The following is a 17,442-nucleotide window of genomic DNA, read 5'->3' on the forward strand; positions in this document are numbered from 1 at the left end:
GAGTAGACGTGGTTTTGGAAGATAAGCGTACTCAAACACAACGTACGTAAAATACCAAGTCATGCTGGAACCAAGCACATGCTCTTGTTTTGAACGCAAGGGCTGGAATTTTATGGCCTCTGATATATTAAAGATCAAACCTGATGAATTTATGGCCTTTTTAGCTTTAATCATTGTGATTCTTTGAATATTCTCATCAGTTACAGCATGGGTTGCATATGAACCATCCTTCTTCTCCTGCTTCTTTTGAAACAAAAATGTTAAACAATTCTGCCTTTTTTAGACCAATACTAACAATAATACTATCTTCATCTTGCTGTTGGTAGATAGCATTTCTAGATTTCCTTTGTTTCTGATAACTTAAAAGAATGCTCCTACTCTCCATTGTTCTTGCAGGCGTGGAATTTTCTGTGCTGTTTTTTTTATTTTTCCGTATCAGTTTCCATAGTTGATAGATTGAGACTTCTATCAAGTCTTCTAGCTTTTGTTTTTCTTGTTTGTTTAAAATTGGCATTTTGTATCTACTTTTTGCATTAATGTTTAGTGAATTAGTGGCAGTTCCAGCTCGATTATGCTCATAATTTCCTCCTTTTTTATGTATATACACACACATACACGTCCTTCTGCAAGCTGTGCAATTTTGAACCAACTTGCAAGCTTCTATATGCTGTTCTCCCCTACTTCAGGGACATAAAGGCATTTTGTTTATTGTGATGCTCCTGTTTAACAGAGGTTTTGGGGACAGTCTAATGCTTTCTTCTCATTGATCATTTTTAGACAGTGGGATGTTTTAGTTTCAGAATATGTGCATCTGCTGCTCCTTTTCCCTTTGTAAATATTCTGTACAATATACAGGATGTCGTTAGCGCTTCCTGCAGTGGTGGTGTGCATGTGAGCTGATGGATTCGAAGTGGTTTTCTCTGTCAACCACAACACCGATAATTTGAAATATATTTATAAGTAAGGTGACATATGAACTGAGAACTGACTGAACTCGACTGATATTTTTGTTTGTATCTTTTATGTGCTGTAGACTGCAAACCCCATAAAATACCTGAATGAATCCTTTTTTTTTTTAAACGTGAAGAACCTACCTGAATTTAAAAAATTGAATATAAGATAAATCTCAAAATCAAATTGTAACTCCTTTATTCACTTCAATCATTAAGTTCCTAATAGGGTCAGTTGCATAAACTTCAAGACTGTATGCTCTTTAATATTTCCAGAAAATTTGCAGATGATAAAAGATCGGGGGGTTGTTAGATAGTGGAGAGAGCAAGTTGCTAGTGTATAGTGATCTGGAGCTCTTGGAAAGGTCGGTGCAAGAAAATGGATGTTTTGATACATCCGTGGACATAGAAAATGAGTGGTAACTATAAAATGAGGCATTCTATCTGTATATGAATTCTAACTCATATGCCATAGTTGAAACAAGAGGAGGATCCGACAACCTGTGTTACGTAACAGATCAGACTAAATGATCTCGTTGATCCCTTTGGTTTTATAACCTATGTATTTGTGAATCACCATCTGCAAATGACTTGGGCGAAAATTCAGGGTGATCTAGAAGGGTGGGCATGTTTTAATTTAAATTATGTAAACAGTGGTCCAATGGCTGCATTCAGACGAGTATTCTCCCGGCAGTACATTCAAAGATGATTTTTCAGAATGAACAGAAGGAGCCAGACACATTTTGAAACAATTTTGTTTCGCAGGAGAGTTAGTTTATATGGATTTCATTTTTTTGTAATTACTGTTCGCTTGCAATTTTCCAACAGCTGAATTCTCAGTCTTTAAAAGTTAATTTGTATTTATTTGCCAAAAGAAAATTGATTTAACTTCATCATTGTACTTTTCTGGTTTTCTAGATTTTAATAGTAAGTGAAGAAGAGCCTCAAAGTATTGTGAGTAAAGACGAGGATTTCTCCTCCTATCCAGGGCCTGTCATGGTAAGCAAAAGGGGTTTGTAGGGTCTGTAACAGAGCAGAATAGACGCAAACATTAGAGAATTAATGTTGACATGTGGGGTTGTTGAATTTTAAGTGTAGCGCTAGGCTAGGCTAGTGCTTTTTTTCCTAATGCTATTGCAAGTCTGTCTTTTCTTTTTTATGACTTTATTAATCAGGCTGCAGGAAGGAAACCTGTTTCTCATATCATATTTAGTTGTTTGAGTGCTTGTCTTTGAAAGTTTAGTAACTTCAACAAGTTACTGATACCTGAATTCTCTAAACACTTCATCCTGTTTGAGCTTTTCATTGGTCATTGATAGCATGGTATGTGGTGAAGAAGGCAGCAAGTGACAGTGCTGAAGTTAACTGTAACGCTTTGTTTCTCAGGATGAAGAGACTCAGCACAGCCTTGAATGCATCCAGGCTAATCAGATTTTTCCCAGGAAGCAGCTGATCCGAGAGGATGAGAACCTTCAGGTAATCACCACGCTGCTCCTTGCCAGTTAAGATCACAGTATCTCTAGTTCACCTATGTATGCTCTGGCCTCTCCCGTAGAATTTCCATTCGCAGTTGAGCACAGTAATAGGAGAAACACATTTTCTTTTTAAATGCTCATGTGCTGTTGGTAGGACAGAGAACTTAAGCGTTGTATTACAAGAGACTCCTTAGAGTGTCTGAAATATAGCCATTACTTGTGTAGTAATTTCAAGTGGTAGGTTTTATCCCATAGTTTAGAACTCTTTTTTTTTTTTTTTTTTTTTAAATAACACTAAGCTAGTTAAATACTTCCATTACTTCTTGTTACTGAGAAGCCAAAAGTCGCACAAAATGGATATTTTTTTGGTTTCTTAGTTTTCCAAAGTTCCTTTGGAAACCAATTTAGTTCAAATGATTTATCCATGTAGACACTCTTATATCAACTGAAGAGGTAGTTTGTTTCATTTTAATAGAAAATATTTTAAATTGATTTAAGCTAAGTTGGTGTAAAAGCAGATTATTTTCAAGTTGAGCATTTACACTTTTCACTCAGCTCAGATAAATTTGGCTTAAGTCACATTTTTAATTAAACAGTTGCAATTTTTATGTGCAATGTAACATGACTGCAGGTTTTCTAACTTTATAAAACAGCAGCAGGTCATGCATTTTCATAATTGCAGTGAGAAATACGAAGCAAAAAGTATGATTTGTCCAACTTCAGCTGTGTAGCACTTAGGTATTCAGTCTAAGCTGGTTGCCTGAGCTTGCTTAGTGAATATTGGGGACCAATAGCATAGAAGATTATTCATCTTATATGTTTTGCCTACTTTAGGATGAATTTAATAGCATTATGGAAATGCCACTCTCCATTAAGTAAGGAGCAAGAGCATAAGTCAAGGGGTTGGTCAGACTGCTTGCCAAAACGTGAGGATATTTTGCTCAGATTTTTCATAAAAATTCGTTGTTTTCCCTGACCAAGCACTTAGTACTCAGGAAAATTAAGAGAAAATGAGGAATCATTTTTAAAAAAGGCTACAATTAACCTGAACCAACCTTACCCAAGACTTCCCTTCTTAGCAGTAATAGCTAGGCTGAATTCTCAGCAGTGTTTCATTTTGATTTTATGATGTTGTGTGCTTGAGCGTATGCTTACAGGAGGTACATATTTTTGGTAAATGGTTTCTGAAAGATTTTTCTTGCCGTTCCGAAGGTCCCGTTCATTGAACTTCATGGCGAGAGCACGGAGTATGTAGGACGAGCAGAGGATGCCATCATTGCACTTTCTAATTACAGGCTTCACATCAAATTCAAGGAGTCTGTTGTGAATGTAAGTGTTATTCATGCTACTATGGCAACACAGGTGTTCTGAACTCAGTCCAAATAAGAGAATTTAGGATAAAAGTACGGTGATCCTGCCTTTAAGGTTAGTGGTAATGAAAACCTCTTTATGATGTTCAAACCACATTTTTCAGGGAGAACAGATAACGTGTTTAGGCATCAAAAGATGACTCGGCACCTCTGAAAATCAGGCTTCGTAAGGAAGCCTCACATCACTCAACTTTACGTTCTCTTTACAGCTGGCTGTGTCAGCTGTTTGTTCTCCCTAAGCTCTGTATATATTCAGTAGAGAAATCAAACGTCTTCCAAAGGGCTGTTTGGAGCACCTAAGCTAGATTGCTGCCTTTTTTGGAACTTCAAAAGGTGGAAGTAGGTCCAGCTACTGAAGTTGCATGGTATGAGTACAGCCATTGATGTAAGAGATCTGTGAATCGGACCTCATCTTCAGATGCCTACGCATTTCTTTAAAGAGCTTTACTCTAAGTATCCGTTCTTAAAAATTGTTACATCTCCAGCTACTCATGACCATAGACATAAATTAAATGGGCATTGTATAGTCCTTTGCAGTAGTATAATGCTGACATATACTAGTCTTACTAGTTGTAATACCATTTGTGAACTATATAGAATTTGATAGGATGTTATACATGGCACAGAAATATCTTTGTGGATATTTGTAATAAAACCAGTACAATAAAATCCAAAGAATCAAAGTATATATTTTTTTTATTCTCCTGATGGTGGGTTTTTACCAATCTCTGTGTTTCAAGACTAATCCTGACCCTGGCTAGTTGTTCGCAATTGCTACGTGTCAGTCACAAATCCTGAACTATGCAGTGGTGAGTTAAGTGTAAAACACCAAAACCGCGTGTTATTCCAAAGCTGGGAAAAGCAAGGGAAACAAAATATAAGAACTGACAAGTGTCCAACACATACATGACTGAGACACATACGACACAGTGGTCTGGAACATCGGTGGGATCTCCTGTGCACCTAACTGATTTAATTTTTGATGCCATGTTAATCTTAAATTTAAATTGTTTTTATTGTTTTGTGCCAGAACCGAATTTTTAACTCTGAAAAAATGTTACTTACTAAGTGACACTCAATCTTTACTGGTTTATGTTGTCTCTAATCACATAGCTATGTTATCTACAGACTTTGAAATGTGCCTGTGTCATAGTTATCATTAATCAGTTTGAGTGCTATTTTAGTTCATGAATTGTCAATGTAGTAGGCTGAATAGGCATGTCTGCTAGGCTGGTGAACATCTGTGTACAGCATTAAAGTGCTAAAATTCATGATGATCTGAGGTTTTTCAGCAAATAATGGTATTATTTCTGGACATGGCAGTTACTCAAAATGATGGCAAAAAAGTTACGATGACAAAAATTTAATTGGAAATTTAAGGGCTATTGTCTTCCACTGCTGACCATACAAAGGAGATGGTACAAGTATGTGCGTCTGCAGAGGTAGCATAACTTTACTTCTCACTTCTCTCATTCTGTAGTCAATCCTGAAGTATAACTTGAGGCTTAAAAGTTAAGCTGTAAGTGCCACCACGCATCGGAATGGCAGCCAGGGGTCAGCTAGGTGCCAGCCAGACGCATCTGTGCATGCTGCTGGCAACAGAGAGAAGATGCGTTACGAGGCATGTGTTATATAGGATTCCTTTGCTGCTTTGTGACACAAACGTGAATTCTAGGGTTGAATTCTGCCAAGGGGCCTGCTACGCTAAATCCATATTGTATTACTTACTGTTAGATTCTTTTTTTTAATTCAGTGTCTGAATGTTGTATGAAATTGGCAACTAGAATTGACAAAAGCAAAAGACTCAATATTTAAAAACAAGGAGCTGAGACATGAGAAACGAGTAGCTCTAGAAATCAAGAGTTTGTCCTGGGGAATGCCAGGAAATGATAGAGTTACTTTATTAGAGAAGCCACTAATGCGTGTACTGCACTTACTGTCATAACTGTCCTTAGGATAATTGGGGGTATTAATTTTTAAGAATTTTCAATTTAATATTTTTGAGCAGTAACAAGAATTGATGTCGTCTTAAATGATCTTCTTTCTTTGTGTTCAGGAAAGAGTCCATAAAAGTTTGGCAGTATTGCCATGTTAATTTTGCTTCCCTGACGTTCATATCCAGTATTCTGCCCTCTCGCTCTGTCTGATATCGCCAAGGTTGTTATTCCTGCTTGATATGTCATCATTAACTGGGAAGATTCAATTAGATAGCGTATGAGGTAGAGCAGAATATAGATTATTCTTCTGTAACCGTATATGACCATCACTAATAACGTAGTATGAACTCTACTGGAATCCAAGGCAGACAGGATTTGGAATATCTTTAAGCATAAAACTTACTTGTGATAATTAGGAACCATACTTAAATTGTTAAAATTTGGAGTGTGGTTATTGATCAGATGATGATTTTCTAAATTAAATCTTCACTGAGTAATTTTTGATTGAGTTCATCTTGATTCTTTCCTTCTGTTTTTATATCGCTAGAGCTGTTCAGAAAACACCTGTAAGGAGACCTTTTTAAAAATGTATAAATGTTTACTAACATTAGGAGTTGGGGTTTTTTTTATTACTTTGAATGGTTTTCATAAGAATCACTATCCTGACTAAGTCCAGCCACACTAATGACCTTGTCACCTCAGCGGAGAGAAGTACTTCTGCGTAAGAAAGAGGATTCTTAGCGAATACCTGTACTACAGTACTTGTGAAACGAATTGATTCCCTGTGTCTGAATGTGCAGCTGTTCTATGCAGGCATCTCCTCCTGAAGCAGGTGGGATATTCTCATGGTCCTCCAGCGAAAGCAGTAGGCATGTCAACTACTTGCCCTTAGTAAAGGCAACTGCGTGAAGGAAATGGAATCCAGTTAAAAATGGATTCCTGGTCTTCGGTTTTTTTTTTACCTCACTGTTCTCTTTTTGTTCACAATTCAATAGACTGGCTGTCAAAATGATGCTTGTGAAACCTCAGTAAGTAGCACAATGCTGCTACATCACTTGCTGCACCTGTGCTTGAAAAGAAATACATTTAAATGTATTTCTTAAATACATTTAAATGTAAGTTGATAATGCTCACATTGCAACACTGCAGAAAATGGCTGTATGCTTAAATCTTTTCCATGGATAATTTCCTAGACCACAGTAGTAATAGGAACATGGTGTTTTAAATGCAAAACCAAAAGATCCAGTAGACCATGCATAAATTGGAGGGATTATGACATTCAAAAGTGTTGACTTACATTTATCCATGGGATAAAAATGCAGACGCAACAGTGATCTCTCAGTGCACATGGGAAGTTTGGTTCCCAGGCCAATCTCTATTGATTGCCTTTCCTGAAGAAAATTTCAAACTTTGCAGCTGGTGAGTGTTTCTGTCTAATCATTTTTCTCCCTGTAAGCTAACTGCATTTACGGAAGAATTAAAATTTTAGTGTCGTTTGTGAAACTATGGACTTGTATGTAGCCTCTTGCAAATAGTAGATTTTGGACACAATTAAAAAAAAAGTCATGCTGGCAAGACGAGAGAGACTTTCAGTCTTGGTGATTAAGTGAGTTTTAGTATGAGCTTTCACTTGCTTGGCCTTTAATGGGAAAATGGTTGGTTTGGTGTGTTCCTTACATAGGTAGCACAGTTGTGGTTCATCTGTGCTGAACAGCAGCTTAGGCCTTGTTTTGTTCTCAGGTCCTGATGCTCAAATTGTTCACACTGCATGCATGTTAATTGTGAAAGCAGAGGGGTGACTAAATGATTGCCTTCAAGACAAAACCTAAGTGTAATTAGTTGTAATTAAAAGCAAAATTGGCTTCAGGTACTCCTTGTGGGTTATATGAACAGGATTGCACCTGGGGGGATTCACCTCTCTCCACCTAGGAGAGTCCTTGAAGACCTTCTGAGCTGACCTTGCATCCTCAGTTCCTCCATATGTCATATTATACCATGCTTCAGGACATACAGCACGTAGCCTTGGCCTCGTGCTGTTTAAGGGAACCAGTCTGTGACATAACCCTGACATTATTTCATGCTCTGAACTGGGAAAACAAGAAGAAAGTACTAATTACAGCTTATGGCCCCTGGATGCTACGTGGTGTCCTGGAGAGACTCGGGCCAAAATGGTATACAGGGTAGAGTATGTAGCATAGCCACTTGTGAAGGGGCTGGCTTTTAGCAGCCTGGCCGTGGTCCACTGCATACCACTTGGCGTTGTGGTCAAGGATTGAGCCACGGGGTGGGTTGTTTCAGCAGTGTAAACATAACTTGGTTTTTTTCTAACTACAGAGGTATATTTCTCTAAATATATCTTGCGCTGCTGTTAGATAACAGACAGTTCCAGTAATTAAAATAATTTAAAAAAAAATTTCCAAAAGAAAAAGTTTGAGTTGTAGAATGTTACTATTGTTTAAAATGAGGTAATTTTAAAGAAGAGACAGTCGAGGCAGATACTGCCAGAGTACGATGCTCTAGTACTCTCTGTAATGCTATATGATTGGCCTTGGATAACAATGCATGTTTATTCTTAGAAAAGCAAGAATGATTGCTTCTCCACTGCTTTATTTCGATAGCCATTATTATATGGTGAAGTGCCTGCAAATAGAATTGATGTCTCTTTCAAGAGCAAGCTAACTGCACCGGGTGTCTGCCTTTCTGCATGCATCAGCCTGAAAAACCTAACAATGAAAATTGAAGGTTATCAGTGGGAAAGAATGGGGAATGAAGGCAGATAATGTTACAGAGTTTTACTGGGGGAAGAATAATGGACAGGAAGGAGATTGAAAATGCAAGGGGATCAGAGGACAGATTTTTATGACTAGAAAAGAAAATTAAAAAGATTGATATGAAGGTTGCCCTGAAGAAAAACCAGCAGATTCTAAGGAAATAGATGGTGAGCTGCATGGAGACTGTCAAGAGAAAAAAGAATGGCTGTTGAGCAGAGGGCAAACTGAAAGGGCATAGAACAAAGAGTGACTTTGAAAGAAGGAAATTAAAAATAATGCAGGAGTAGAAGAATACTTAGTATGTCATTAGAGTGCAGACAGGAGGAAGAGGGGCCAGAACCAGGCTGCTAGGAGGAGGGAGCAGGTGAAGAATGGCTTAAATTAAGATGGACGTGGGAAAAAATGCAATAAAAGAGGGTTGGGGGAGGAATATTAACAGACAAAGCAGCATTTGACTGAAACAGCAAGTCTCCTAGAATCTTAACTCATTTAGTTGGGGAAAGGTACCTTACTTTCCATGTTGGTGCCGTGTAATTCAATGGTAGATTTAAATAGTTTATTGGGTGTCTGTGAGGCTGTCCAGTCGGGACGAAAGAATGGAAGATTCTCCAGTCTGAGGTCCAGTCCCTTAATTTATTAGACAAAACTATCACAACAATTCATCTACCTTGCAGACTAGAATCAAGTAGGAGAAGGCATGGAAGAAATTAGCAGTTAAAATAAAAAGATTAATTATAGCAACAGTACATCTGATCTTGTCTGTAATGCATTTAAATACTCGTTACGTCGGTATTTAAGTCTATCAGCACCTTCCCTGTACTTATTCTCTGCAGGTGACACTGCAGTCAGTTTGAGCTTAAGGATGGCAAATAAAGAGGGGGCTTATCTCACAGGAGGGAATCCTCATTTCATGTCCCCCTTCGTGTTTCTAGTTACGTAATTGATATTAGACTATCACAGACCTTAAAACAGTAATAATGCTGAAAACATGGACCAAAATTCAAGTTCCAGCTTTATTTGAATACCCAAACTACTGGGCTGTCGAGTCAGACACCACCTTCTCTAGTCTCCTTGCGTGTGAATTTTCTGTTCTTTAACGGTCCAGTTACAACAAAAGGAACAACCAATAACTCACCTGTACCAGCCTCGCTGGTCATGGGAGATGAGGGTTAGTACTTTCTCCAGCTAAGGAGAGTCCAGCACTGCTTCTTGGTTGCTGTCTGCCAAGAGCAAGGATACGGGTTGAGTATTAAAACAATACCTGTCTGTTGTATTTTGGGAATGGTGGGCTCTGGGCAATTCTTTGAGCTTTTGCATTCAGACGAGGACTCTGGACTCCAACTTTTGAGTTGGCAGGGAAGCGGGCAGTGCAGCTGTGAGCTGCGTGCCTGCCTTCCCAAGAGACATGAGAGTTTTGATCACTCTCCTGGGCACAGCGTTTACCATTAGCTTTCTCTAGGCATCTTCATGCTCAAAGTAAGTTTTCCTGTTCTTCCTATTTCTGAGACATCTCCTTCCCTTGCCTACTGTTTTTAGTTCCATTTCCTTTTTTCATTCCACTGAAATCAGGTACTTTTTAAGCTTTGTGGTGCCTGAGTAGAAGCTGTCTTGATTTCTCACCCCAGATCCTTGATTGGAGGTGACCTTCAAGGGCTTGCCCAGAGTCATGTGGAAAGGCACTGGCAGAGCAGGGTCTTACAGCCACATCTTGTAAGCCCCAAGCCAGAACTTAAACTGCTGGATCATACTCCTCTGATGGCAAAGATGATAACAGAGCATTTGAATGTTTCTCTGATAGCCTTTGCATTGAAGGGTCTCGATGGCAGAGGTTTTGTTGCCTTGTGTAATGTTCAGTATAATCTAATAAACAAACAGTCTTACTCTTCATGTTTATTATAGGAATTAGCTAAATCCTCTGTGTTTGGAATTTAGACAGTTATGTGTGAGATTAGTTGAATACTAACTTTTATTCATTTAAAACAATGATGTACAGTTGTCTGTCTCGGGTGAAGGTCCAAAAACGTTAATGAAAACTAATATTTTCATCTTGTGGTTTCTTCTTATCTTTAAAGGTACTTGCATGTGCTTACCTGTTTTGCCTGATCAAGCTTCTGCTAGTTACATGTGCCATAAAACAGAAGTGCATATAAATGCACCTTTAAAAATGAATGATTCAGCATTATTACTCTAAACATGGCGTCTGCGATCACCATTGTTGGTCTAAACAGGCCAAATGGTTTTTCCCTCAAGAGGAAATATGGGATATTTCCATATAACAAGCATCTAGACTGCAGCAGTCTGTTAAGGGATATCTTGCTTAGCACTTCATTTTTGATGCCAACAGCTAAAATTGTAGTCCCAAGATCCCTAAATTTGGACCTCTGAGAGAGAAAGATGCTTCCATGAGGGAGGAGCTTGTGGGTTTCTGCTGCTTTTCCTGCCTTCACGTTTGTCACCAGTGCTGCAGTCTTCTCAGCTGTTTTCATGTGATCCCTTAAGGTTTTTGGACTATACAGCAACGGAGCTGAAACTACTGTAACATGGTACCATACTTCAGAGCTGTTGAAGTAGTTATACTTAGATTTCTTTGTTTTTCTCTGTCTTTTCAGACTCCACGTAGTCCTATAATAAATCCTTGTGAGATATGCAAAGAAATTACAGTGTTAGTGCTGTTTGAAATAAAATTATATAATCTTTTTAATTGCAGGTTCCATTGCAGCTTATAGAAAGCGTTGAGTGCCGTGATATATTTCAGCTTCATTTGACTTGCAAAGACTGCAAGGTTATAAGGTATGAATAGGCTGAATGTTGAATGGGGGGGGTAACTTTGCTTTCCGCATGCTGCGGACAGCTGTGGCGTTGTAAGGAAATGGTTTTTTTCTTACGTAGTGGACTTGCTTTCCCTCAAAAGGTTTTCTTTTGTCTGATTTTGCAAATGATAACTGGGCATTTTTGTAAAGAGGACAGGAGCAAGATGGTCTGCATTTTTGCTTGCTATGATACAGCATAGCAGCAAACCTTGGTCTGAGCCTAAGTGGCTGATCTTGATTTTATTCTGAAATTAATTTTAGTCTCACTGCGTTTTCCCTGCCTTACAGTCAGTTATAATGTATTGCTTCAATTAGTTACAAGATACAGAGCTAGGTAAAACCACTGAAACACACACTTCTTGGAAAAGTGTTTAATCAAGATTCGGGGTTTGGAGGGTTAAGGTGTGTGGCTTGTGCAGTTCTACGTGAAACTTTCAGTCTGGATAGCATCAGCCACCCGGCATTTTTAACGGCTGTGAGGGTACAGTTGCTATCCTTAAGGCATAGTGGCCTGCTGGAAAAGAAAATGAGGGGATAAGGTAAAGCCAGGTCTGCAACCCACTCTGTATCCCAGTAAAGTAGACAGCATCGTGTAGAAGGGAGTATTTATTTACGCTTGTCCTTCAGCAGACTTCAGTCTGCCCCAGGAGTCTCTGAGCTACTGAGCCTGAGCTACAGCTATTTCCTACTTCTCTGCGGCAGAAATTAATTTTGATCTATAAACTTTAATTAACAAGAAAGGAACATTTCTTTTTGATTAAATGTTTGCTGGCAGTACCTTTTGTATAATGAAATGAGCCCCAGTCATATCTGAGCACTCGGAATGTTTAACAGGCCAGCTGCTTCCTGAAATGCTGTGTTTTGATGAGGACTGATTTTACTTTAGAAGTAATATTTAGTTTAATTTGAATTAAATATTTAACTTCCTCTTAACTTGTAGCTCTTGACATTTAAGAAAGTCACCCTTCCTCTCTACATTAATTTGTTATTTCTCTTCAATTGTAGAACGAATACAAATTATTTGTATTTATGCCCTTCCTTATAAGTTTCCCTTCAAAATTGCATCTCCGAGAATCAGTACTTGGTGACAGTGGCCGTTGGAAGATCATGAAGTATGGGGCTGAGATACCAGATGTAGAACATGTGCGTGTTCTTTTTCACAAACAAAGTAGTTTGTGTTTTGAATAACAGGGCTCACGTGAAGATAGTACTTGTTATTTGCAACACTATTATTAGAATTTAGAAAGAAAATAATGGGGTCTTTAGGGTGAGCTGTATCTTGTCTGACTATGGACATTTAATAGAGAATTATCCCGTCTGAGCTAGTTGTCTCGGCCTGCTTTGTAGTCAGTGATGGGAAATGAACACCTCCAGGCTGCAGTTCCTCGCAGCTATTTAGACACGTTCCATGAGTTGGACTTGTCTTTTTCTTTCCACTGACTGACTTTTAGATATTTGCAGGTAGGGTTAATAAATCCTGCCCTTAGAGAATGCAGATGTTATCATTAACCATGAATGCAGTAGAACACAGCCTGAGCTGAGTGTAAATACTTGGTGAATATTTAATAATGATAAAATCTTGAAGAAATCTGTCAGAGCAAAATAAATCACTGATCTTATTTCCACCCTTTTATTCTAAAGGGTCCAGGAATCCTTTGAAAAGACAAGCTAATGTAATTTTAATATACTGCTTTGAAGACTAGTTTCTTCTGCACAGGGAATATTCTTGCTAGTTGTTGTTAGTCTGTAACGTTAGACAAAGCTCAGTTTCAAAAACATTGTTTGTGCTTCCCACCAAGGCCAGAAGGAGAATCTTGGCATATGAGATAGGGGAATAATGTAAGATTTCAGATACTGGAGTTTGTCCTCATTATTCTCAAATTAAGGATATTAATCAAATGGATATTTCTCCTATGTCTGATGAAAAATGGGTTCTTGTTTACGGCAATACGATGCATAGATTACAATGTACATGATGGTTTTGTGAGTTTCCATCTGAGACCACCAGTCAGCAAGTCGCTGTAACGCATTCCTGTCTTTGATAGTGTGAAAGCTGCAGACCGAACTCAGTGTTGTCGTCCTTGGTTTATAGTAAACGTATGCATAAATGTCTCCCTCATTCATGACTAGTAGGGCATACCGCTGATTTATTCACACATAACATTGCTTTCCTGCTCACAGGAAAGCAATTTATTTTGACTTCTAAGTGTGTATTTCTTTACTAACATCCAAAGGTTTCATTTTTACTATCCATTAGAATGTATGTAGAAGCAGAACCAAGTTATCGATAAGGTGTTTGTTCTCACTGTGTGCTTTCACAGGTGTTTTCGTAGCCTGTCAGATCTCATAGTCTGGCATCTTCTACTGAAAATTAATAGATAAATGTTTGTTTCTGGGACAGGTGTCAGTTTTCTACTTTTGAGCAGTGTCAAGATTGGCTTAAGCGACTGAACAATGCCATCCGCCCTCCTTCGAAGATAGAAGACCTTTTCTCATTTGCCTATCACGCTTGGTGTATGGAGGTATATGCTAGTGAAAAGGAACAGCACGGGGATTTGTGTCGGCCAGGTATGTGGAAACGCTTTGGGGATCATGACAAATGCATTGACTAGTAACTGCCTGTTTGCTGAAATCCAGAATTTTCAAAAAAAGTTATAAACAAATTTAGTCTGTGCTGTTGTAAATTGAACCCAGAAAATTCCAGTATGGGATTTTTTTTGTATGCAAGTTCTTGCACTTCTTCACTAGCTGGTGAATATACTGTATGTGGTAATTATATAGGTATAGCACACCTTCACTTACAGTGAGGTGTCCTTTAACGTCTTGCATGTCTGCCGCACAGTCTGAATTTTGTTCTGTCTGAACAAAGGAGAGATTAGCTCCCACCATAGCTACTTTGGGATCAATATGCAAAGCAGTACCTGAATATCCTGAGGAAATCATTGTGGTGGATTTGATTTAGTCAGTCACTCATTTATACTACTACTAACGTTTTGTTCACCATGGCAGAAACTTTGAATCTAAAACATTTTGTATTGATTGTGCCCGCATTTTTTGTAATTGCCTAGAACAGTGGTCTTCAACATGGATGTTGAGGAGCAGGAGATGAAGGGGAAGGAAGTCCCTGAGCTGCTCCTGAGGTTCATTCACAGCTGCAAGACAGCGACCTATTTTAGTGAGATACCGTCCTTGCTGGAAAATTTTAGAAGCCTACAAGTAAATAAAAGCTAAAAATTGGGATGTTGGTGGTTATAGCACTTGTTTGAATGTAAGGAAATCTGAGTTCCAGGCCCTCTCCAGTCTGAGGCTCTCTTCGCTCACAATTCACATATCTGAGAAAAGTGTCCCAATTTTCAGGTTGAGGAATGTTAGTGTCATTCTGTCCTTATTGCTGAAGCCGGTCTGGGGCTGAGCAAAGACTGTAACCCCTTTGGCGCCCAAGGAAGAGCAGTTGAGGTAGCACGCAAGTGGGAGGAGGTGCTCCTTGGTTCTGGTTCCTGTTCCTGCAGCACTTTACACACTTTATGTTAGCAGTTCCTGAAAAAAGGCAAAAAAAGTCCTCAGAGCAGAATTTGAAACTCAGGTCTTTTCCCTCCTAACTAAATTCAGGAACTGGAAGATAGCAGACATAGAATCATTAAGGTTGGAAGAGACCTCTAAGATCATCGAGTCCAACCATGTAGATGGCTTGCTAAATCTCTTTGTAGTCCTTCTCTCTTCCTCACTGAAACAGACGGGCTTCAACCTAACACTAGGTTAGGATAAGAAGCAGCATTCACCTTTTTATTAACTTTTAGCAATCAAAGTTTTTTCTTGTAGGTGTGTCTATCAAATAATTTTCTTTAATGTAGTAGCTTCTTCCCTGTAGCTTGCTTATTTCTGGTGGTAGATATTCTCCTTCTAAGGAGTTAAATTACAGTTGAAATAAATCTATGGGAATGTAATTGAAGAAGTTAATCCCAATACATTGTCATTTATTTTTTTACATCCAAGGAGCCCAATATTTGGTAGATATGGACAAAAATACTAAATTGCTTCAAAATCTATCTAAGTATCAACTTCTGGGGAAAAAATGCAAGTTGTTACCCATGTACGTAATGGGAGATACGAACTGTGGCTCACAAGATCAGCTTTTATAGTGAGAAGGCACAAGTTGACAAAATGTATAGCTTGCTTTTTCTCTGATTTTGAGAGTTGATTGGGATGCTTTGAAAAGATTATCCACCTTGGCTCAACATGCCTCTTAAAATACCAGCATTTCAGGAGGAACGGGCAAAATGTTAAGGCTAGGGTTTCATTTCTCAGAGGAAAATCTATGATTTCACTACACGCACAGTAGCTGAAAAATTAAGAGGGAGAAATCAAACAGAATATTTCATTTTCATGTAGTTTTAAGTATTTCTCTTAAAACCCACTAGCAGTATGCAGCATCGATGACTGGGGATATTTCCAGTATTCTCATTTGCTATCCAGAAAAATCCTTAAGGATGTATCACAAGTTTTAATGACCATTCCTCAAAGCAGCTGATAGTGAAGCCCATCCTCAGTGCTGCAAGAGCATGCTGCTGTTCCAATAAAACTTGTGTGTGTTTGGTTTGTTTTTTTTTTTAAAAAGTCACTGCTAAGGAAGGACGTGACAGAGGTGGTTGTCTGGCTGGAATGTGTTGTCCCAGTTTCACCTCTGCACTTGACAAAGGATCAAAGGGCTCCTCGCAGAGCTGCCATCTCTGTGGAGCCATCCAGCTTTTGTAGAACGGACTCAGGCAGCTGATCTATTTGAGTAGGTGGCTAGAAGATAATAAATTCAAGCTCATGCAGAGTTCACGGGAGAAGTGGGAAATTGTTGGCAAGCGCCAGTCTAATTAATCTGGCGATAAGGAAGCTAGAGCAGAACTACCGTGCCTGTGTGGTACTGAGAGTAGCCTTCTGCAGAAAATGCACGACACAGGAGGCAGAACTATTTCTTTTTTATGGTACTGTTGTACCAGTGAGACGATGTAAAGGGAGTAAGGGATGAAGGTCAGTCAGGTCCATAGATTTCACCGCCATGTGCCTTGAAGAGTGAATATTCTCTATTTGCACACAGTGTCATTCTCACATTTTACCTTTCAAAAAGCGTAAGAAAAATAATTTCATTATGCAGATCTCTTGCACGCTGTCCATATTGTAAAGCATGTCTAGATTTGCAAAGTACCATTTTCAGTGTATGATCTGACCTGTAGGAATGAATAACGTTATAGCTTTTCTTTCAATTCAGTCCTGCAGTTAGGCTGCTATCTTTATTCTTAATTTACCTATTTCTCTATATTTATCTCTAATTGTTCTGTACTGTCACATAAAAAATTGTTTCAGACGTGTACATTTATATCTTGGAGATAAATATGTATCTACATATATCTTGGGTATTGAAAGACTTTAAAGGTTTTCTGAAATATATAATGGAAAGATGTAAAACTTAAAGCATTAATTTTTCAACAGATTTTTTTTCCCCTGTTGGGTGATGCTCTGCCTCAAGATTTAATGATGCAGTAATTTAAAGAGACAAGCAATGGACAGACTTTTATAATCATTTTATCTAGTGTTGCTGACATGCTCATTAGATTTATCACATTTCTTAGCTCTGTGAACCTGGAAATTTTGTATGTTATTCTCTTCTACATGTTGATTGGGTACCTTCTAATTCTCTAGACTTTCTATCTGTCAGAATAATTATTCTTTATTGCCGTTGTGTATTTTTCAATTGTATTTTGATACTTTTAAAAAAGCGTCTAAGAAATAAACGGCGCTCATTCCAGTTCCTTTAATATATTAATCCAGGAATTTGTGAGGCTCTTGTGACTCATGTTTGTGTCAAACAATCATTTATGCTTTTTTATCTTCATATCTCCACATGACTCACGGAGGAATAATGTCCAATTTATAGATGGAAAACTGAGATGCAGGTTAAATTACAGGGCTTGCCTAGAGCCATACAGGAAACCTGTGGCTGAAATTGCATACTAAATGGAGATTGCCCAAGTTCCAGACCACATGCCATATATTACCCCTTCACATATCAGTCAGACCAGAGCTTGACATTCTTCTCGTTGATACAAAATTCTTCTGAACTTCAGAAAAGAAAAACTACTA

The 17,442-nt window shown here is 38.4% G+C and overlaps 1 protein-coding gene across 1 annotated transcript in view; it reads left to right on the forward strand.

The window, feature by feature from the left end:
- MTMR3 (myotubularin related protein 3) overlaps positions 1-17,442 on the forward strand; it is an 82,344-nt gene that overhangs the window by 35,060 nt on the left and 29,842 nt on the right. The window contains exons 3-7 of the mRNA XM_009332031.1: positions 1,869-1,949; positions 2,337-2,426; positions 3,638-3,754; positions 11,211-11,293; positions 13,715-13,881. Coding sequence (XP_009330306.1) covers positions 1,947-1,949; positions 2,337-2,426; positions 3,638-3,754; positions 11,211-11,293; positions 13,715-13,881 — 460 coding nt within the window. The 5' untranslated portion in view covers positions 1,869-1,946. The remainder of the gene's footprint in view (positions 1-1,868; positions 1,950-2,336; positions 2,427-3,637; positions 3,755-11,210; positions 11,294-13,714; positions 13,882-17,442) is intronic.

The sequence above is a fragment of the Pygoscelis adeliae genome, unplaced genomic scaffold (genome assembly GCF_000699105.1).
Source record: "Pygoscelis adeliae isolate BGI_AS28 unplaced genomic scaffold, ASM69910v1 Scaffold659, whole genome shotgun sequence".
Classification (NCBI taxonomy): domain Eukaryota; kingdom Metazoa; phylum Chordata; class Aves; order Sphenisciformes; family Spheniscidae; genus Pygoscelis; species Pygoscelis adeliae.